This window comes from Macaca fascicularis, chromosome 3 (genome assembly GCF_037993035.2).
Source record: "Macaca fascicularis isolate 582-1 chromosome 3, T2T-MFA8v1.1".
Lineage (NCBI taxonomy): Eukaryota > Metazoa > Chordata > Mammalia > Primates > Cercopithecidae > Macaca > Macaca fascicularis.
Window position 1 is genome coordinate 113,537,938 of NC_088377.1, and position 23,805 is coordinate 113,561,742.

Consider the following 23,805-nt stretch of genomic DNA (forward strand, 5'->3'; position numbering starts at 1 on the left):
ATATCTTCCAAACACAAATATTATACAAAATGTATTTGTGTTAGCAAAGAAAAATATGTGTCAAAGAATTTGGGTGATGGGTCTTGTACCAAGATGCGAAAAGAATGTAGCTCAACTAGGCAGAAATCTCTCCAGCAGATTTCTCTGCCAAAGATGTTTTTCTTCTTTTTTTCCGCCCTTCCTTTTTCTTTCTCTCTCCTTCCTTCCTTTTTTTTTCTCTCTCTACTTCCTTAGAGATGAGAGTGTTACTATGTTGACTAGGGTGACTTCAAACTCCTGGACTCAAGCAATTCTCTCATCTCAGCCTCTTGAGCAACTGGGATTACAGGCATACACCACTGTTCCAGGCTAAAAATGGTTTTTAATTTGTAATTTCAAAAATTCTAAAGTGTGAGTCCCTCCTAAAAGTTTTATTTTGGGGTTTAGAATACAAACTCATGGAATTCCCTAATTAACTCTTTGCACCTTGTTTCTATTATTTCTGTTAATGGAGAAGTACCACCAAACACAGCATATGAAAGAATTACTCTATTTTCAAAATCTTTAGCTTTTATACTTACTTCCTTTCTAAGCATAAAAGTTTGTTTCTTTATAACCCAGCTATGTGGGCTTACTTTTCATACCCTCGATATGTTCCATGTGCACAAACACATAATAACATGCAAACATAAAAATGTACACAAAGACTTTGATATAACAACCAAAATTAGAACAAACAAACAAAAACTCACCCACTGGTGGTGACAGACTAAATGAAGATATTCTGCTCTCCAAGAGTGTCTATCCTTTAGCTGTTACTATTTGGAGCAGAGGCCCTGCTTCCCTCTAAATTTAGCTCTTCATGCTACACTATAATCTGCTCCAGTAAGGGTCAGCCTTTATAAAGTACTCACTGAGCCCTTATAAAAGCCCTGGCCTAAGAGAAGCAAGGACACTTTGAATAAGAAATTGTTAGCTTCAACCTAGGAAAATAACAAAGAAACAGTAACAATGACAGTTCTATTAGGCCAATGTCAAAGGCTGTTAGTACACTGCCCTACAATGTAGTTTCAAATCTAATAACTAAAAATACATGTTTAAAAAAATAAAAGTTTAACAGTATCCTCAGAGAGAAATCCCTGTGGGGTACAACCTATGCATCAAGACAATTTGGATTCTGTTTTAAAAACTATAAGCCACACACAAAATACGCACATATTCTACCAAAATGGAACAGTTCCATGGTTTAAAATAATATTAAAATTGTATGTAAAATGGTAAACAAAATGGACTTAAGTATTTCACATGTCATCTAAGAGACTACATTTCTTGGATAGTCCATATAAAGAGTAAAAGAAGGTTATAAGAATACTAAAATGATCCAATCAATCAAATATTTAGAAACTTGATACTATATTAATGAATTGAACACTTTTGCAAATTCCTATTTTAAGTGTAAATTGAGAGGTTTTTAGGTCTAACCTATTACATCTATTTCTGTTACCTACCTCACTCTGTTAATCTTCTAACTGTCCTAGCATCTTTTTCAAATTCGGTCCCTTAACTCTGGGCTCAGGTGTAACAATGAGCCACACTGGCACAGGTGCATCTCATGGCAACTGTGCACTAATCCTTCCAGTTGCCCACCCCACCTTAAGTGGATTAGCACCTTCGATGTAAACTGATCAGTCTTACCTGGGACTCTTCTTTACTTCTCTCCATTTTGGAAAGGAACTGATCTACCAGAAGACTTACCTTCTAGTTGTCCCTACAAGGGAATGACTGCTCCTGTCTAATTATCCAGCACTTTGGTCTTAGATTCTATTTTTGACTGTTCTCGTCTGACTCATCTTTGAACTATGATAACCTGCCTTATGTAACATGCTATATTACTAACATGTGCTATGCATATGTTATTCAAACAACTTTAACTTTATGAGCATATATACTCTAAAGCAGGGAATACAACATTTTTTGTAAAGAAAATATTTTACTCTCTCTGTGGGATATAAGGTTTCTGTTCCAACCACTCAATTCTGCTGTTACAGTGTGAAAGTAGCAGTGGACAATGTGCAAACAAATGGTCATGGCCGTATTCCAATAAAACTTCATATTAACTCAAGTCGTGGACCAGACTGGACTCCCAGGAGGTCCTTTGTGAACTCCTATTCTAGAGCAGTGTATCCAATAGAAGTGACTGTGATGATGGAAACGTTCTATATCAGCACTATCTAATACGGTAGCCACTACTGATCCCTTGAAATGTGGCTAGTGACTAGAGAAATAAATGTTTAATTTTATTTTATTTCCATTAACTAAATTTAAACAGTGTGGCTAATAGTTACTTATGTTGGGCCATGCAATTCTTATGTCCCAAAACGCTTAAATTTGATACAAAGGTAAAAATAAATCTAAAGAATAGAAATTTTTAATTAATATTTTTCAAATAAAGCAGCTCTAAGAGTATTCTGCACATATTTCAAAGCCAGGTGGCCATAGTGAGGAAAAAAGAAAAATTACCACATTTCAAAGTAATATTCTGTGTGCAGTCAATATTGTTTAAGACTTGGGGGAAAAAAGACTTTTTTTTTTTTTTTTTTTTTTTTTTAATATGGATTCTCGCTCTGTCACCCAGGCTAACAGGCAGGGGTGTGATCTCTGCTTACTGCAGCCCTAACCACCTGGGCTCAAGAGATCCTCCCAAGTAGCTGGGACTACAGGCATGCCAGCAGGCCTAGCTAATTTTTTATATAGTTTGGTAGAGAAGGAGTTTCCCCATGTTGCCCGAGATGGAAAAAAAAGACTTTGGAGTCTAAAAATTATAGGGCAACAATATCATTCCCAAAGTATAAAATGTTTCATAAAGATATAATAACAACACACAAAACTCAGTAAAATTGAGACACTTCACTGCAGTGTTCTCATGAAGTACTTTGTATTTAATAACAAGTTTCAAGAATTACCTTTTATTCAATATTTTAAATGAGTAAAATGATCTACTATTAAAATAAACTTTAAAAATTACCCATATCTATACAGCATTTTCCTTTCCATTAATGCTAAAATTAAAAGAACAAGCAATATAAAATCCTTTACAGAAAATAAAGGAATCCAGGAGTCTTTTGGGTTGATAACATTGTATTATCATTTTCTCCAAAGAAACAAAAAATAATTAAATTGGTTTTAAAAGTTTAAATTATTGATACTCTAAGCAATAAACTAACTATATGCCTATAATAATAACACTAACAATTTGTTGCCTGAAATAACATTAGCTTGTTTAATATCCTTATCATGATTTTGTAACAGGCTCTGCCTACTCAAAATCACTCAGCCAGTACAAAAAGCTTAATTACCAACAAATACTATGAAAGTTGTAGTATTTATAACAATTTTAAAAAATTAAAATTCAAAAATAGCTGATAGTCCAGCTCTAAGGGAAAAATAAAGTCAAATGCTCTTTTTTCTAATATAAAAATATTGCTGTTGGCCAGGAGCAGTGGCTCATGCCTGTAATCCCAGCACTTTGGGAAGCGGAGGAGGATAGATCATGAGGTCAGGAGATCGAGACCAACCTGTCCAACATAGTGAAACCCTGTCTCTACTAAAAATACAAAAATTAGCCAGACATGGTGGCGCACTACTTGGGAGGCTGAGGCAGGAGAATCACTTGAACCCAGGAGGTGGAGGTTGTAGTGAGCCGAGATCGCACCACTGTACTCCAGCCTGGGCAACAAAGCAAGACTCCATCTCAGAAAAAAAGAAAAAAAAAAAAAAATATATATATATATATAGTTATCATATCCCTATTCCTTTCATTCTTATCCTGAATAATATAAAAGAACAAAAATAACTTTAAAAAAAAAGCATTAAACAGGGTCAGGCGAGGAATTCCAGCAATTTGGGAGGCTGAGGCAGGAGGATTGCTTGAGCTCAAGAGTTGGAGACCAGCCCAGGCAACATGGCAAAGCTTGGTCTCTTAAAAAATAATAAAAAAAATTTTTTTAAAGTATAGTCTCCTCAAAAATGTATGTATTTTCCAGTGACGAACTTTAATGGTGGACTCTTTACTTGCACCAACTATCTACCTTATGAAGAGTTATTAAAGCCCAAATAACTTGTATTCTGTGAAGAGAGCACTTCAAGTTAAATGTTAATGTAAGTCTCCTTTAATTAAACATAAAGGCACCATGATAAAGTTTTCATTTTATTATACTTCCAAAACCACTTTACACCTTAAACTAATTAGTAGACCTAAGTTGTAAATGCTTGTTTTTAAAATTTCCTTTTAAATAAAAATAAAAATATTACAAAAATTACATTTTAAATATCCGTGTAGAAACAATTTAAGGCAACTACACAATGTCACTTACTTTATCTCAGTGAAGTTTTTTTCAAAAACTTTTAAGAAGTATAAATTAATTCCTAAAATCCTTCCGCTCTAGGAGTCACTTCCTGGTCTCTAGTTAATGCAATTCTACTTTTCTAAGAGGCCCCTTAAGGCATGTGCATTCCTTCCTCTGGGCCCTTGCACTTTCCCCAGATGAGTTATCTCCCAGGCCCTGCCCTTCCCCCAACAGCTGGCCAGCTCGTTCAATCTTCCAGATGGTCTAATTTTGCTGATGTCATTCTTATGTCTTTCAACACTCAGAAAGACATAAACACATCTACACTACCCACATCGTAGCATACTTTGGCTTTTAGAAAACCCATCCCTCAAATATAATGTTTCAGGGTACTTTAACAAAATGCCCTAAAACCTCTGCCCTCGATAAGTTAAGACACTTAAGTCTGAAATTTCAATGAAGTGCTGAGGTTGAGAAACCCTACTGTAGAGAGAAAACAATGGTGAGCAAAGCCAGAGATGGTCCCTGCTCTCAAGGGCTGAAAATTCTGCACCCAGGTCTAAACACACCCGTGGCAACTAAGCATGTTTTCATTGAACTACTTACTCGTATTTGCCAAACACTGGTGTCACATTTTAGAAAAAACAAAGTTTATCACTGAATAGATAGTCATATCTCAAACCAAAAGTACAGTTAGAATGTACAAAATACATGTTTCCCAGTCTCTGATACTAACAATTTATTTCTGAAATTGGTAATTTTACATCTTATGCAATTCAGTGGGAGGGCAGAAGATAGGCAAGAATATGGGCTTTAAAGAGAGCAGAGAAAGAAGCTCAATACCAGCAACCTTTTTCTACTTTAGGGTATTGCATCAATGGAAACAAAAAACAAGAAGGAAAAGAGAAATTTTAATATACAATGTGTGACTTAAAAATGAAATTGTCTAATTTCTATGACTTTGAGAAAACAATGACATGCTATGTAGATACAGCAAAATGCAATATTCCATATACATGATGTGATCTTGGCTATGTAAAACACACTCACATCCAGTGATGGTCAACATGAGTAGTGGGTTCAAGGCACCTTTTATTCTTCTTACCTATCCTTGTCCATATTTTCTGTAATATAAATACATATCCTTTTTATAATTAGAAAAATGTATATACTTAAGTGAAAAGGTTTTAAACTCTTTTGACGTTCAAACCAATTCTCAAGGAGTCACAAGCAATAATAACATTTTTGCATAAAAAGACATGTGCCACAGGATCTAAATATCACTCCCTACTGAGAGAAACCAAGGTTCGTTGGATAAATGGCTGATTCCAAGGTTGGAGCAGGGGAGATTCACTACGATCCTGGGATGTCTTGTGTCAGAAAATTCACAAGTGCCTTAAAAAAAAATCAAGCTAAAACAAAACAAGAGCAGTCTTGAGGACAATTCCACTGGCCTAGCCCGGGGCAATTTGAGGACCCAAATAACTAAGGGCAATAGCTAATAACCCATTCAACAAAATACAAACCCACAGGTCCATGCTCATAACTTTTTGGTTCATGTGAAAGAAAACAAATTTTTCAGTACACAAGGAAAGGGAAGGAGGTGAAAGATTTTCTTTCAGTGGAATGTCAACTAATAAACAGAGAATGAAACATTGAATGAGAAAATCACCATTTTGCAACAATTAAATAAAAAATTGATTCATGCAAGAATAATCAATGTATGCTAAACCTATATGGGTGGGTAGGTGGGTGGGTGGGGGTGTGTGTGTGTGTGTGTGTGTGTGTGTCTGTGCGCTGTGCGGGGGAGTGCTTGATGATCAACAGGATACTTACATAGCCTTCAAGCATCTTCACATAAAATTTTTTAAAAATATATAACTACACATTGGAGAAACAAGACAACACCTTAACCAAAGGACAACATACAATCACTACAACTTCAGATGTTTTACACTTAGAAGGACATATTGCTCATGTGGTACTCTAGACAAAAACACATGATCTGAAGAGCTAATCATGAGGAAATAGATGTATATCTAGGAACATTCTCCAAAGCAACTGGTCTGTATTCTTCATAAATGGCAACATCTTTCCAAAACAAAAGCTTAAGAACTGTTCCAGGAGAATTAAAGGGGCGTTGCCGAATGCAATACACATTCCTCGACTGAATGCTGTACTGGGAAAAAATATTTATGTATGTATATAGTGGTTCATATATATACACACACACACACACATATATATACATACAAATATATGACACTATTGCGACAACCTAAGAAGTTGCAGTATAGAGATAAAATTATGGTATCTATGTTAAAATTTACTGAATTTTTTTTTGCACTGTGGTTCTGTAAGAAAAGTATCTTACTTTTACAGAATAAATACTGAATAAATAAGGGATAAAGGCAGAAAGTGTATGCAACCTACTCTCAAATGATTAAGAAATAAAATTGATTATGTATACATAGAACCCTGAAGCAATGGCAAACACAGGAAGCCATATGTATTTTAGGGCTGGGCATGGTGGCTCAGGTCTATAATCCCAGCACTTTGGGAGGCAAATATCATATGATCTCACTCCTGTAGAAACTAAGTTGGTATCATAGAAGTAGAGAGTAGAATAGTAGTTTCCCGGAGACAGAGGAGAATAGGAGTGAGGTGGGGATGGGGAAAGACTGGTGAACAGGTACAGAGTTACAGTTAGGAAGAATAAGCTCTAGTGTTCCATTGCACAATAGAGTTATTATAGTTAACAATAATGTATCATATGCTACAAAAGAGCTAAAAGAAAGGATTTTGATTGTTCTTACCACAAAGAAATGACGTGCTCGATGTAATGAATATGCTAATCACCCTGATTTAATTATTACACAATGTATATGTGTATGGAAACACTACACTGTACCCCATATATAAACAATTACTATATGTCAGTTAAAAACAAAACTTTAAGAAACTATTCAAAAAATTATTTTTTCTACAAAGTATTTTAAATACATTTATCAAAGCAATACACATAAACACAAAATGTTATATAGTATCTTAAAGTAATTTAAAAAAACATTTTCCAGCATTTACCCATCAAAGTAATTTCTTCCTTCAATAAAGAAAAACTACAAACTAATAATGTTTCCATTAATCAAAACCCCCTTTAATTAATAGATTTATGAACCTGTTCTAGAATTTCCTCTAGAGTCTATAGAGCATTCTTTTGATTATCCTCAATGATGAGAAATTTCCTTGTTTGATAGAAGATTTAATTTTAGAAAATTGCCAGAGATCATTCAGAGTCTAATCCATTGAAAAAAGTATGTGGCCACTTTGAAGCTATCTGGTGTGTCTAACCAGGTTTTTATAACAAAATACTGAAAAAAAGCAAAAAAGTAGGTGATTAAGCTGAGAAGTAACAGCATCTTTAATTGAAAGTGAGAGGTAACCTTTAAAAATGACTGATTATAAGGTTAGCTTATCATGTATATTATAGAATATTTAAGGAAAAATTAGAAAAAAACCTATCAGCCTAACTTTCAGTAATGACCACTGTTCACATTTAAACATAGGCTGGGCACGGTGGCGCATGCCTGCAATCCCAGCACTTTGGGAGGCTGAGACTGGTGGATCACCTGAGGTCAGGAGTTTGAGACAAGCCTGGGCAACATGGTGAAACCGTGTATCTACTGAAAAAAAAAAAAAAAATTAGCCAGGCATGGTGGTGCACGCCTGTAATCCCAGCTACTTGGGAGGCTGAGGCACGAGAATCACTCGAACCCTGGAGGCAGAGGTTGCAGTGAGCCAAGATCGTGCCACTGTACCACAGCCTGGATGACAGAGCCAAGACTCTGTCTCATAAATAAATACATATCCTCCGTTTTTGGGTTTTTTTTTTTTTTTTTGGTGGGGAGGGTTACATACAGAAAAATATTAAAATTCAGTTCTACCATCATTTCTCATATTATGCTAAAGTACAATTTAAAAAATGATTTGCATTTGGACTTGGAGTTATATAAGTTGATTCAGTGATATCCTCTGGAATCTTTATTTTAAAAGTCATGCGTTCCACTGCATCACTTTAGGAAACGCGAAACTCTAATAGAGAGGGAAATGTCCTTGAAATTTGTTAATAATATTATAATTTTAAGCTTAGAAAAAAAAGCAAGATGGTCTTTATATTACTATTACTACTTTTTGAGACAGAGTCTTACTCTGTCTCCCAGGCTGGAGTGCAGCAGCACAATCTTGGCTCACTGCAAACTCTGCCTCCCTTGGATTCTCGTGCCTCAGTCTCTCAAGTAATTAATTTTTGTATTTTTTTTTAGTAGAGATGGGGTTTCGTCATGTTGGCCAGGCTGGTCTGGAACTCCTGGCCTCAAGTGATCTGCCCACCTCAGCCACCCAAAGTGATAGGATTACAGGCATGAGCCACCATGCTCGGCCAGTCTCTATATTATTTTAACGAGTCTTTTAAACTATAAAGTAATAATACACTGATGGCAAAAACAAAACAAAATCAAACAAACAAACAAAAAACCCCAACACAGTACAGAAGGGTAGTGCTCTACCCAATCTTTCACTCCTGACCTTATATCCCAGCCCCACTCCATGGAGATAATAATTTAAACCCTTTAACATCATCCTATGTAACCTTTTAGAAAATGCCTATGCATTCGAGATTTTCACCTCCACTGAAGACAAAAGTAATATTAATGAGTCTTCTCATCTCTAATGTTCCTTCCTCCAGAAAAGTGCTTTTTCATTGGAAGATGTCTAACTATATGTTGAGCTTTATGTAGTAGAGGAGAAAGATGATTTTATATGAGATTTACTTTCCACCTAGAGGAAAGGAGCTATGGACAGCACACACAACACCGGCCTTGCTAACTGAGGCAAGGAAAACCAGGAGATGAAAATCAGAAAGGAGTGGAGTGGCAATGCCAGAGAGCAAGTTAGTTTATGAAAGACATAAAACTGATAGGAATGTTGGTGACTATTAGTCCAATGGGAAGTCAGAAGAAAAGTTACTACAGTAAAAGGGTGTTGAAGTGTTTGCCTCTCTTCAGAGGATTTTTAATCAAGGAAAAGGGGAAAATAAAATCTTTGGAAAAAATAAATAAATAAAAAGAAAAGAAAGGCCTAGACTGGTAACCAGTGAGAGAATTTTATTTGGAGCAATTGCTTAAAAACCGTAATAATGGGCCTTCAGGAAGCTCAAAGGTGGTGGTGGGCATGAGTCCAAATATTTGCTCACTTACTAGTTCTCTCAACCAAGGAACTCCCATCCTCCCAGAAGGAGACCTGCCCAAGCCTGTCTAGCAGGTGAAGCTTTATTTGAAGGGCTACACACACACACAAAGTTACTTTCCATATGCATGCTTATTACACAATGAGAGCATGAACTGGCTAGAAATGCCAAGCCATGATATCGGACTGGATTCCCTGACACAACTTTATAGAAGTGGACCATACAAAGTCAAATTAAAGGAAATAAAAAAGAACTAGGACAGAGCTACAAGTTCTCTCAATCATACATTTTAAAAAGGTTTAAGTGAGGTATGGTGGCTCACGCCTGTAATCCCAGCACTTTGGGAAGCCAAGGTGGGTGAATTACCTGAAGTCAGGTGTTCAAGACCAGCCTGGCCAACGTGGTGAAACCCTGTCTCCACTAAAAAATACAAAAATTAGCCAGGCGTGGTGGCAGGCGCCTGTAATCCCAGCTACTCAGGAGGCTGAGACAGGAGAATCACTTGAACTCAGGAGGTGGAGGTTGCAGTCAGCTGAGATCGCACCATTGCACTCCAGATTGGGCAACAAGAGCAAGACTCCGTCTCAAAAAAAAAAAAAAAAAAAAAGGTTTAAACCTACAGAGAATCATTCATTTATCTGTTTACCAAATATAGTAGGTCTGGTACTAGTCAATAGGGATGCAGCAAGCACTAAATCAGGCAAGTTTCATGGAGGTCACTTTCTAGCAGGTGGAGCTTTGTTTCAAGTATTGCACAATCGGGCAGAACAAGTTAGCAAGCACGGATGGTCTCCAGTATGTTTAAAGACAACAAACGATGCATTTGAGTTGCAGTTGTGTTTATTAACGTTTTAATAATTAAGTGCGGTTTTTTTTGTTTTTGTTTTCGTTTTTTACTTTTTAACTTACAAGTGGCATTCATGCAGAACGGAAAACCATGGATTTAAGCCCAGTCCCTAAGCTAACCCTCAGATAAGGCACTGAGATGTCAAACCACTTGGCTGAGGTCAGGAATTCCATTTTAGCATTGGTAAGACAGTGGAGATCAAAGCAGAAAGATCCCTGTCCATCTGGAGCTTATGTACATGGAAGAGTTGGGGCCAGAACCTGATCCACTGTCTCCACTCAGTGCCTTTTCCAGGGAGCCAACTAAAGCTGCTGCAATGTCTTAGAGAATTATTTATATGATTCTCGAAGGCAGCTTTTTCATTATTTGCCTCATAAATTTTATAGTTTAGAATTAGATGGAGTAGAGCATAAATATTAAAGTTGGGTTCACCACTTGGATAAATTGAATTAGCATATGTTACTTCCAAAATACCAAAGAGTTCTCCAAAGAGTTCTATTAAGGGGGGGAAAAAAGGTATTTATCTTTAGAGAGAGAATTTAACAATACTGCCTCTTAGGGACACACAAATATTAGAAAATTTATGGCACCATAATTTCTAGCACTATAGGATACAGTTTTTAAATTGTTTCCTGCAGAAGCTCAACTCTAACAAAAACACAATCTTCACACTCCCAAATACTAACACCGCATCCTTTTCCTCCAGCCAGCAGTTTCCTCTGCACCAACAACCAGGGGTTCTCTTTCCTGTTTATAATAGTGCCATTCAATTACCTTGTACACTGAGAAAAACATATAACATTTTTTTTCTTCTTAGAAATGACCATAAATCCAGGTTAGTTTGAAAAGCATTAAAGTCTTCTGTGAGGATTATAAAAAGGATGACAGTAGAATATCATCCAATAGTAGCTTATGATATATTCTCTACAGTGCTGTTATCCCTTATTATTCATCTCTGCCCTAGGGCTTTTCTTGAGACTTATTTAGAAGTCCTCAAAAATAACAGTACACCTGTTATATTTTTTACAGTTCTCATCTAGCATAAAAATAAGTTGAGATGTGAGAAGAAGATATAATTCTACATCTGACACAAAAAATAATTCTACATCTTAAGTTATTGTTTTCCTACTAAAATATTAATATTTTCAGAATTAAAAGGATTAAAGATAGCCAAAGGATTATACTATCTTAAATATTAATACAGCGCTTTATTCTTTCTTATTGTCATTATACTTTTTTCCTTTCATTTTTGACATAAACTTAAAAAACATCAATGGAAACACCTATTGCTAAAAATCAAGACAGGATAATGAAAACATCTTTTTGGCATTTAACAAAGAATGGTTCATTCAATGAATATCCAAACCTTTATTTTCAAAATAGTTTACAAATATGACTATCTGAACATTTTTGGCACTCTTCACTTAATACATGCCAAATTTAGAACAGGGCAAATCATTCCATTTGGCACCTAACTGTCCAAAAGATACTTGCTAAAGAGCTCCATGGCCTCCATACACAGACATGAGTGAGTTAAGAATGAAAAGTATTCTTGTTTATGACCTGCTAATATTGGTGGATTTCATATTAATTAAATATTCTTTTAAGATCCCAAAGTCTAGGATGACATGCTATAAAGGGCATTTAATATATCTAAAACACAATAAAAAATTTAAACATCAAAAAATAAGTTTAAAAAATTGCACAAATTATAAAGTAGGTGTCAGAGTAAGTACTCAGCTAAGCAAACATTGAGTAAGAACCTACCAGTCACGCCCTATCCTGGGCCTGCTCCTGATTTTCCTAGACTAATATACTTATCCTAACAGTGCTGACATTGCTTAAAACAGTTTTGGTACTCTTTTTTTTTGAATGCCTTCTGAGTTGGATTATGACACACAGAAGAACGTCAGTATCTCTACTTCATTCACCTCTTGATTTTCTCAGTTAAACTAAATATATCTGTACCCGTTCTTCAAAATTTTCTGAAAATTACTTTGTCAATTTTCAAAAAAGATGAGGATTAACTACCAGTAAGATATTCATCAATTTGTTCTACAAGCACTGAGTAATGCCACCAACCTTTCATTTTTTGGAGAAGTTAAAATGTGATCTGAAATGTTTATGGAAATGCATTGTTCACAAGACAGTTCTTTGCAGATTTAGGTGTAACTGTTTTAACACTTAAACGAATAATCACATAAGCGAAACTCTAAGTATAGAAAAAAGAACATTTGTATTCATATTACTTTCTTATGTTGTGTTAAAAAAAAAAAAAAAGATTTCTTAGAGGCTGTAATACTTCCAAATTTTCTTTTTAAAAACTTCATTATGGAAAATCTCAAATATATCCAAAAGTAGAGAGAACAGTATAATCAAGTGAATGTACTCATCACCCATCTTCAACTGTTAACATAGTCAATTTTATCTCATTTATATTCTCATTCAGTCTCTCTTCCTTTCTGTCACAGAATTATATTAAAGCAAATCTCAGCTGTCTTCTCATCCAGTTCTGCAATAAATCTGTTCCTATCTCTAAAAGATAAGTAATCTTTTAAACATACAACCATAATCTACTTCAAATTTTAAAAAAATCAAAATTTCTTAATAAAGATACCTAAGTCTAAGGAAAAAAAGTCAAATGTCAAGCAAAACAGTACCCTGAAAGATGTAATACTCAAACATGCAATTAAAAGGCAGCATTCTCTTAGAGAGCTGGAAATCAGGGTCTTTAATGGGGAAATCTAAGAATGGCATGCCAAATTTGTAACATGTGCATAGGAACAATTTTTCTTGGTTGACAGCATTCATCAGAATGTCAAGAAGCCTGAGATCCAAAACATTTAAAGACTTTCTGCCTCTGGTTATGATTGTGCGTGCTTAGTGCCACCTCACCTCACATTGCCAGGAAGGATTAGTCAAGTAGGAAAACAAATCCACCTAAAATAACTTAGAGATCAAACTGAATTCAACTCAGCTTGTACTGAGCATACACTAGGTGCAAGACACTGGGTTAAACCTTTAGAAACAAAGATAAATTTGACCTAGTTAATGTATACTCTAGAATGAGAAGGGACCAAACAGATTAATAATAATAAGTATAATAGAATGTGATGAGAAAGTGCTTGCTTTAGGTGTTTTCATGGAGATTCAGATGAAGAAGCAATGATGTCAATTTAGGCAGGGGGGTGGTAAAAGAGGGTTCGCTAGAATCCATAAGAAGAGAGAATTAAAGGCTGCCAGCAGTGCTACCAGTAGCCATGTTGCATATCAATATCCTCCACATACAAAGATTTTACTTATAACCCTTGCCAAGAGACATGAATAAATGTATTTACTAGCACGTATATTTCCCTTACTGGACAGAGAGAGAGAGAGATGAACACAAAAGCTGAAGAAAAGAGTTTTTGTTTAAATTATGTCTGAAAAGTTGAATAGTTCATCAGATCTGGAGAGGAGATTCAGTGAAAAGGGAAGGGAAGTCATTCGGAGAAGGAGAAAAGCAGGAACAAAGGGGTGGAAATTACCGGCAGGTTGGGGAACCAGCAGAGTGGTGACCTTAGAGCTCAGTGTGTGGGAGGGCCCAGATGACTGGAAATGCCTGCTGAGACCATGGATGGTTGGGAACCTTCCAGGCCAGACCCAGCCCTCTATTCTGTGGCCAGAGGAGAGCCATTCACAGAATGATGGGTGCTCAATGTTTATTGAACTGGTAGTTCCCTGAATTAGCTAGACAGAGACAGGTGAGAGAGAAGCAGGCTACTTAAGATGCATTGCAATAGGTCTAGAGTGGTAGTAGTAGAAAAAGATACGAGAGGACACATACATTTCACACATTTCAGAAATCATTATTCCAATTCTGACTCTGACACTTCCTAATATGGGGTTGTGGACAAACTATTTCCCTTAGTTTCTGTCCTCTTATTTGCAGAAGTGGGGATAAAATTGGCTAATTCCTGAGTTGTCATAACAATAGAATAATTATATGCAAAGCATCTGGTAGAATATCTAGCACAGACTAAATACTCAATATGAAGTAGCCATCTTATTATCAATAAAACTTCTTTGATGTGAATCTATTTTAATATGCTCATTATCTAATCTTATTCCTACATTAAATATTTACACCATACAACTACTAATGTGATCAATCCATCTAATGAAAAGTACCCATTATGAATCTGTTTCTAGAAATGTAAACTGAACATGATTTATCTGCATTTCTAGGTAGATGTTAGATTCTCTTTCAATGTTATTGTCTCTAAATTCACTGGTCATGTATTCAGAGAGCACTAAATACCAAACAAGTGTCATAAGGCATCAAGAAAATAGTTAGTTGCTATCCTCGAGGAACTGACAACCCCAGTGAGACAAACAGGTGTGACCTTCAAGTAACCATGGCCCAGATTTGGCACAAGAGATGGAAATACTAGCAATGAAGTACCCAATTCTGTGTATGCATCTGCTGGTAAGATGCTAAATCACATGTTCCAGGAGGTTACTACTCACGCGTTTTTTTAGGTTTGTGGGTTTCTTCCGCATGATACTGTATTATAAATCAATTGTAACTCTGGAACTAACAGCATTACAAAAGATCGGTCACTCTCAGAAGCCTTACTACTTGCCTGAACAGCCACATCATTATTAAAGCATCATCCAACAAAAGTATCTTTGTTATACACTGAGATGAATAATTTCAAACCATTTTCATGTAAGATGTTCTGGCTCAGATCTGTCCCAGCCTTTGAAGCTGAAGCTTTAGGGGGCAAAAACAGCTGGAGTTTAGGAAAGATTTTTGCTAAAGGCAGGAAATAATGATAAACATACTCCAGGAGATTTCAGATGTGTTAGTGAAAGCTTCACACAAAATAAACGCCTAAGGCCAGAGGAAAATGGATTTCGCTTTTTGTATGGCACTATGAGAAGAAACAGTGGTCCTGGGGATGCTTAACAAAAACCACCTACATAATTATTCAAATATTTCTCTTTGACACATACATGTCTCTTTGACACACATATTGAGAGAAACATCAATACTACTCTGTAGGGAAACAACAGTAAAACATAAACACGAATTTTCAAAGAAACTTTCATTGATGATGTAAATATAAATGCGTACCCTGGAGAAATCACTGATTCCCACATTTTAGCAAGCAAATGTTATTTCTGAGTACACACTTGTATTTATCCCCATCTACCTATGGTTGAAGCTCCAGGCTACATATTACAGTTGAATGAAGGTTGGATTAAGAGGCTAATCTAAGGCTATATATAGGCAGCAACACCAATTTAATCTCCGCCCTCTCCAACCTCCCCACCCTCCACTCCGTATTTCCATAAATCTCAAGATCTGAGTTACAAAGAGAACCAAGAACTCTAGCAGAGCAAAGAAGCCCTTTCCTCCCCCAGGCTGTCTCTCATAAACGAAGTATTAGTGCAAGTGTAAATTGTTTCCAAACATCGTTAACAAGCAACATTAGGCGATCAGCTCCGGTTTTCTTCTACAGCTTCCACAGAGGCCAAAGAGATGACAAGTAGTGGGGAGGGCGAGGATTACCAACGTAAAAACTACCTTCTCCCGAGTCTGTCCTCACTGACTCGCTAGTAATGGGGCGCTCTCCTCCCGACCCCTAGCCCAGAGCCCTGGCCCCAGCCTCCCCGGGAGCCGCGTCTGGCGGTGCCACGCACGAGACCATGTGCACCCGCCACTTCTCACCGCGTGGCTGGCCCCCACCCGCCCGCCTGCGGTCCCAGGGTCTCCCGGGGCGGCCAAACGTTGCGAGTCGGAGGTCTTCATCCCAGGTCACTGACACCCCGTAAGCGCGGTGATGATGAGGTGGAGCGGGGGCTTCTCCACCGCGAGGCAGGAAGCCGCCCCAGGAGGCACATGCTTCCTCCCCGCCAGCTCCGGCCCGATGGAAGCCCCGGCGGGGCGGCAGTCGCTGCTCTCGCAACCCTCCCGGCACCCCTTGTCTCACCTGGGCTGCTTCTCACCTGTCCGAGGAGGTAGCGACGACGCGCAAGGCTGGGGACTGCGGCGATTCGTGCAGCGGCAGCGGCGGCAGCGGCAGCAGCGGCAGCAGACAATGGAGGAGTGAAGGACAGACACATTGACATAGACACACGGAACCCGGCGCAGCCCCGCCTCCCGTACCGCCCCCGCCTCCCAGACCGCCCCTGCCCAGACCACGCCACTCCTGGGGGTATAGTGGGGGTACGGCGACAACCGGGAACCTCTGCACGCCCCAAAAAGCCGTCGCTGAGCACAGAACTGCCAGATGTAGCATTTTCAATATTGCGTGTGGCGAAATATTTGAACCGGACAGGATAGGGGTGCGGAACGTATAAGAGCAATTTAATTCCCCCCTCCAGCTTTCTGCATTTGGTTTTTCCCTCCCCGGTTTCTCCAATGGTGATCTCTTGCTGCCACCTCCTGCGGCTCCTCCTCCTCGGCCGGGCCAATGACAGGCGGCGGGCGGTGACTGCCGCTGGGCCTGCAGAGACCTCCAGCCTGGCTCGCCCGAGCTCGCCCGCTGTCCGCCCGCCCGCGGGAGGGAGGAGAGAAGCGCAGCGTTTCCGCGGTTGGCTACTCAGTGTCTTGGTCTCAAGTTGCCTCATTGCGGCTGGCGTTCCCAATACAGACGCATCTTTTCTTTTTTAATACTTCCTAAGAAACAGAATAACCTTCAAGCTGGCGGGAGCAATGGTTCACATAAAGAAAGGCGAGCTGACCCAGGAGGAGAAGGAGCTGCTGGAAGTCATCGGGAAAGGTACGGGTGCTGGGCTGCGACGCCGACGCGGCCAGCCTGGCCGGGGGGCGTGGCAGATCCGGGGGGGCGCCCCTGGCCTGCGTGACCTTTGGCTGCGGTTCTGCAAGGTTGGCAGCCTGGAACCGGGAAAGAGCGTTTCTCCCTTTGGTCTGGGAAGGGTTGCAGGGGCGGAGAGATGGGGAGGTAGAAGCAGTGCTGGGACAGGAGAGGTAGTTACAGAGGCTCGGCCTCTAAATCTGCTTTTGGTAACGTAAGGATTTCCACGCCCCGCCTTAGATTAATGCGAGCGTCCCGAGGTGTGGGCCCCAGCGTGTGAATTCTTCACTGCTCCCCAGGGATTTTGACTGCGTTCGGTCCTGGTAGTTTCAGGTTCTTAGGCGGGTGTCTAAATGGCTCTTTAGACTTCCGCAGGCCGAATGATCTGGATCCTTTGCCGATCCCCGCCCCCGCTTGGGAGTGGAGGGCGCCCTTAGGGAGAGGGGTGCTTCATAAGGGCACAGAACTAGGTCTGTAATTTGCTGCATTGAGACTTCCGCATCCAGGGCCTCCCTGGCTTCCAGAAGCTCCGACAGCCTCAGGAACCCTAGAGAGACAAGGAAATTGGCGAGGCCTCCACACCCACCCCTCGGCCCACGTTGCACAGATGCGACCTTCTAATCGCGCTCCTTCGCGCTTTCTTGTCCACTCTCCCAGTGCGTGCCCCACTTCCGCTGTGCTGAGTCCCAGCGGGGAGCCCCGAGGACGAGCCAGAAGCCATATTTCCCCGGAGTCCCCGAGTGGAAGTCCTAGAGGAGTTCCCTGCCGAGTCCCGTTACCTGGCAGGTGACATCAGTGTGACTGCATACTTCTCCTGCACCCTCACGGTGCGGGAATGGGGATGTGTGGGACTCCGGGCAATTAATGTGGTGATTTTAAACTCAATAATAGGATGGCTATGTTTTTCCTCGAATGGCAGAGGTGCCAGTCATTGCAGCATAAGACTTCCCAGTTTCCAGTTTTATTTACTTAGTAGCCAGGCCGAAATGTGGGATCCTAGAGAATAAGGCAGATTTATTCTTCATAGCGACAAGGAAATTCTACAGGCGAAGGAGAAAAAATTCAGGTTTGAACTCAACAGGTGCTGATGAGCTGAGCCCACTCGATCTGATCTCAACTATTCTAAGTCAGTCACAGCTATGTATATCAATAATGTGTTCTTTGCCTGGAATTTGGGGATTTGGGTTAGAGTTTATATTGTTGTACTGCATGGTTCTCGCTGACCTATTTGGCATTTCAGTCTTTCAGTTCTTCCTGTCTCTGGGTAATTTCTCCCTGCCTTTGATGGCTCCGGGATTCAATTAAGCAAGCATGTAAGTTCTCGCTGTTTGCCAGGTAGTGTGTTGGGCACAAAGGAGACAAAGGATCAATCCACCAGGGACAAAAATTATTTTAAGCAGTACAGAGCTAGTACATGTCCTCTCTCTCTCTCTCTCTCTCTCTCTCTCTCTCTCTCTCTCTCTCACTCACTCTCCCTCTGTCTCTCTTGTTTGTTTGAGACAGGATCTCACTCTTCACCCAGGCTGGAGTTGCAGCTCTCTGCAGCCTCCGCCTCCCTAGTGGCTGGGACTATAGGTGTGAACCACTATGATGGCTACTTTAAAAAGATTTTTTTTTGTAGAGATGGGGGTCAGCGGTGGGGCGGTTCTCCCTATGTTGCCCATAGGGAGGTCTGGTCTCGAACTCCTGGGCTCAAGTGATCCTCCTGCCTCGGCCTCCCTAAGTGCTGGGATTACAGGCATGAGCCACTGGGCCTGGCCCATCCTGTGATCTCTTAAAAGTGAAAAATAATGAGCAGTTTTATAAATTGAGTCTTTGAGAGGGGAGAAAGGATTCCTTGGATATATTCTCAGGTGTCCACCAGTATTTATTTCAAAGATTATATAAACCTAAATTAATGGGCATTTATTTTGGTTAGTGCCATGATATTTCTGGGCTCATAGGGTGCATCAAGTTGCATGAGTGCACTGATGCTTTCATCACTTTAACTGGACCATGCCAGTGAGAAAAGAACTGATGTGGACCTAGTATGTGATGCATTCTTGCCAAATGAAGGTCTATGGGACATCACTTGCACTCATAAAGAAAAGTAATGGGAGATATGAGAAAAACAATCACAGCCAGCGTTTATTGACTGTTACTGCAAGCCACACAAAATTTTAAGTACTTTACATATATTAATGCATTTAATTTTGATGAGCTATTTTAAGCTATGGAAGTATGAGAGACAGCATGGGATAGTGGTTAACCATGCAGGTCTGGTTTGAAATTCTAACTCATTTACTGGTAATGTGGCCTTTGGGCAAGTGACTTTTCCTGAGCCTCAAGTACTCTGTGTGAAAAATAGGAATAATAATAATAATAGCCACCTCACAATGTTGTTACAGGGATGAAAGTAGTTAGTATAGTTAAAGCATTTAAAACACTGCTTGTGTTTGTGATAAATATGGTAATCTTCACTTTATAGGCAAGGAAACTGAGGGACTGGGAAGTTAGGAAACAGTGTCAAACAGGTAAGTGGCAGAGAAGAGGTATCACAGGTATCACAGGGCCCATAGGTAATAAATAGGCTGTACTTAAAAACAAACTAAACAGAACATGAAACCAGTGCCATAGCAGTCCATACAATATTCACTTTGAGAGGCCATTTAGTTTTAGCAAAACAACATCTGTCAAGTTAACTCAGTTTTAAATGTTACTGATTTTGTAGTTCTGTGTGCATTAAATTTAAATTTTTGTTTTATAGTTGAAGAAAGGTCATAAGCAAAGTTTATATTTGTGCCGAAGAGAGGCATTTTTTTTAAAGTGGGTGAAGTGAGGAGTTGTTTTTTTTTTTCTTTCATAGATTTTTCAACTTTGAAAAACTCTAGACTAGACAGTAAGTTCTAGTACTTTGAACTAACAATAACTTTTCAGCAAAGTCTGGCCTGGCATCTTGGCAAATCTGAAATAAACTCGGCAAACATTTAAGTGATTTCCATCTGCCAGCCACTGCTCTCCAGAAATTACCAGACTGTAAGTGGGGCTTTTTATTTATTAGAATGCCAAGAAGTTCCAGATGAAAATGAAAATCTGTTTCCAACATACCCATTTAAATCATAGTTAATGACAGCATTCATTTAACAATATATAAGAGAAAATTGAACTGTGTTTAACTGGCTTATATTACTTGTAGAGTGACCCATTCTCCTAAGCTTTGATACCTTTTTCATTAATCTCCAAGCAAGCACTATTATGAAATAAATTAAACCTTTTTTAAGGCTATGAGCTAGATAATTTTCCCATTACTTCTCTTATTTAGTACCTGAAATTCCTGGGCTCACTGTTGCTAACAAGAAAGTATTATACTTCCTATTTTTTTTTTTTTTTCTTATCTGTGTAAAGGAGCTATGAAACAGGTTTAGATAATAAGGCTTTTTCTTACCAACTTTATTGAGATACAATAAATTGCACATATTACAGGTACACACTTTTTTTTTTAATCAGTTTTGATTTAAATATACATCTGTGAAACCATCACTAAGATCAACACAATGAACATCTTCATCACCCCCTAAAAAGGCCTTATGCCTCTTTGTGATTTGTCACTACCTTCACCGCTATCTGCAGGCAACCACTAACAGATCTCTGCCTCTGTTGATTAGATTTCTCTGTTCTACAGTTTTATATTGGTGAAATCATACAATAAGTATCCTTTTTTTGAGGGGGGCTGGCTTCTTTCATTCAACAGTATGATTTTCGGGTTCGTATTTATTGTGTATACCAATAGTACGTAGATTATTTTCTTCTTTCATTTCCACTGGAAGGATATACTACTATTTGTGCATCCATTCACATTGATGCCCAATTGTTGTTTCCAATTTGGGACTATTGAAATAAGATCCTATTCTAAGGTCCTGTGTCATTAATAATGCTTCTGGTGTCGTTATGGTTGAGAAACATTCAAGTCTGCTTATAACCAATTATAATACAGCTTTCAGAGAAAAAAATTAACTTAAAATATATGGTTACCATTAGTTGGATGACTGAACAGGTTATGCAGCCTATATGGGCTTCATTATCTTCATTATGTTCATTTTCACAACAACAGCTCTTTTAGCTACTCTCAATTTTATACAGTGCTCCGTAATACTAATTTAAGATCATTTTGTTACAAAGTCTAAAAATAGGTATGAGTAGGAGACCTTTTAGAAACATCACACAAATTCACGATTTCAAAATGCATGTTATACTTAGAGGTCTGCACTTTGTGTGTGTGTGTGTGTGTGTGTGTGTGTGTGTGTGTGTGTGTCACGGAGTCTCACTCTGTCACCCAGGCTGGAGTACAGTGGTGCACTCTCGGCTCACTGCAACCTCCATCTCCCAGATTCAAGCAATTCTCTTATCTCAGCCTACTGAGTAGCTGGGATTACAGGTGTGTGCCACCACGCCTGGCTAATTTTTGTATTTTTAGTAGAGATGGAGTTTCACTTTTAAAATATATTTACAGCTTTATATCTATGATTATATCAAAATCTATATCCATATGTTCTTGTTTTAAAATTAAGGCACTTTAAACATTTTTATATGATTTTACTTATACGTAAACACTCTAACAACTAACAAAGCCAAATAGATTTCTAAATCCTTACCTCGATTATATATTCCTTAAAATATCCGTTTTCATGGATTCCAATAAATAATGATTGCTGTCCAGCTGGGCACAGTGGCTCATGCCTGTAGAGTGACCCCTCTGCACTTTGGGAGGCAGAGGCAGGAGGATCACTTGGACCCAGGAGTTTGCAACCAGCCTGGGTCTCAACATAGTGAGACCCACTGTTATAAAAAAATGTAAAAATTAGCTGGGTGTGGTGGCATGCACCTGTAGTCCTAGCTACTCAAGTGGTTGAGGCAGGAGGATTGCTTGAACCCAGGAATTCAAGACTGCAGTGAGCTGTGATCATGCCACTGCACTCCAGCTTGGGCGATGGAGTAAGGCCCTGTATCTATAAAAAATTAAAATAATAATAATGAATAATGATTGAAATCTATACGTGTTTGAATCTCATGGCTGTGTGATGAATTGCCGAAAACAGAATATTTGTTTCTCCTGTTCTGTTTGTTTTGGCTACATCTGCTTGTCTTTAGTAGAGACCCGTGTTCCCGATCTAGATATTAGAAATGTCACAATGAATTATATTGTGCTGCTCTGAATACAAAATAAAAAGATCTAATAAAGGCTTATATGTGCTCCGCAGTTATCCCTCAGATAACTGTGGGATGGATATTATTATCCTTATTTTGTAGGTAAGGAAACAGAGTTTTACAGGTCTTTTTATTTATTTATTTACTTATTTTTTTTGAGACAGAGTCTCGCTCTTGTCACCCAGGCTGGAGTGCAGTGGCGTGATCTTGACTCACTGCAACCTCCGCCTCCTGCGTTCAAGCAATTCTCCTGTCTCACCCTCCTGAGTAGCTGGGACTACAAGCACGTGCCACTACGCCCGGCTAATTTTTGTATTTTTTTTTTTCAGTAGAGATGGGGTTTCACCATGTTTGCCAGGCTGTTCTCGAACTCCTGACCTCAGGTGATCCACCTGCCTTGGCTCCCAAAGTGCTGGGATTACAGGCATGAGCCACCACGCCTGGCCAAGTTTTGCAGGTCTTGTTCCATTTTATAGTATTCCTGAAAAAGCTATAATGTAGTAGAAGAGAGAGCAGTAACACTAAGAATATCATTCTTTTTTGAGACAGGGTCTCACTTTGTTGCCTAGGCTGGATTACAGTGGCATGATCATAGCTCACTGCAGCCTCGACCTCCTGGGCTCAAGTAATCCTCCCACCTCAGCCTCCTGAGTAGCTGGGACTACAGGTGCATGCCACCACACCTGGCTAATTTTTTAGAAATTTTTTTGTAGAGATGGGATCTCATTATGTTGTCCATGCTGGGAAAATATTATGTACGTAATCTCTTCTCTCCTAAAATGCTTGTTCATCCAGATAAAGTGATCAATTCCACCCTAATGAGGCAGGTTATGCTGTATTTTCTTCTTTGGTTTGAGCAGTTGGAGAAATTCTCTAAAGTGAAATAAATCACTAATTATTACTTTCATTAGTTTAGGTCTGTTGTTTCTTATCTCCAATGAAGGTAAATGTTGGCTCCTTGCACATCCCTTCTTATGGTACTCTATCTTCCACCCCCAGTAGTTTGTTAAATCAGATTTAACACATTTATTTCCCAGAATAAAGCAATTAATCTTTTACACTTACTTGTAAAATATTATTTAAGTCTACTATGGACAGTAGGAATGACATAAAGTAAAAATCCTTCTGTGTGAGCCATGTGTTTCACATTTCTATGCTATTCTGGACCTTCTATAATTTCTGACCAATGTCATTACATTGTGAACAGCAAACTGGAAATCAACACAGTCTTTCCTCTTGGAGTGTTTTGCTCATCCATGTTCCAAATCTATTTTTATTCTCTAGAAGCCCAATCTGTTTCAGATTATTTTTCTCATTCCAGTCCCTGCATTTCAAAAGGCTAACCTTAACCTGTTGAGTGGTGCGTGTGTGATTGTGGATGTGTGTACGTGTGTGATA

The 23,805-nt window shown here is 38.9% G+C and overlaps 2 protein-coding genes across 10 annotated transcripts in view; one reads left to right on the forward strand and one right to left on the reverse strand.

Annotated features, from left to right (window-relative positions):
• BZW2 (basic leucine zipper and W2 domains 2) overlaps positions 1-16,513 on the reverse strand; it is a 59,906-nt gene extending 43,393 nt beyond the window's left edge. For 2 of the 6 annotated variants that reach the window (XM_045388893.3, XM_005550052.5), the window contains exon 1: positions 16,412-16,513. The gene's annotated coding sequence lies outside the window, so the exon portion shown is untranslated. Of the gene's footprint in view, positions 1-731; positions 794-1,674; positions 1,764-16,395 lie in introns of those variants that run through there. The other 4 variants (XM_005550056.5, XM_065542249.2, XM_065542248.1 and 1 more) reach the window with 4 other exon arrangements.
• A 436-nt stretch (positions 16,514-16,949) lies between these two features.
• The window catches only part of ANKMY2 (ankyrin repeat and MYND domain containing 2), a 47,045-nt gene continuing 40,189 nt past the window's right edge, over positions 16,950-23,805 (forward strand). For 2 of the 4 annotated variants that reach the window (XM_045388894.3, XM_074035387.1), the window contains exons 1-2: positions 16,950-17,187; positions 17,881-18,009. Coding sequence is in view for 2 of the 4 variants with exons in the window: in XM_005550057.5 (XP_005550114.3) it covers positions 17,121-17,187 (67 nt within the window). In the remaining 2 variants the exon portion in view is untranslated. The remainder of the gene's footprint in view (positions 17,188-17,880; positions 18,010-23,805) is intronic. The other 2 variants (XM_005550057.5, XM_005550058.5) reach the window with 1 other exon arrangement.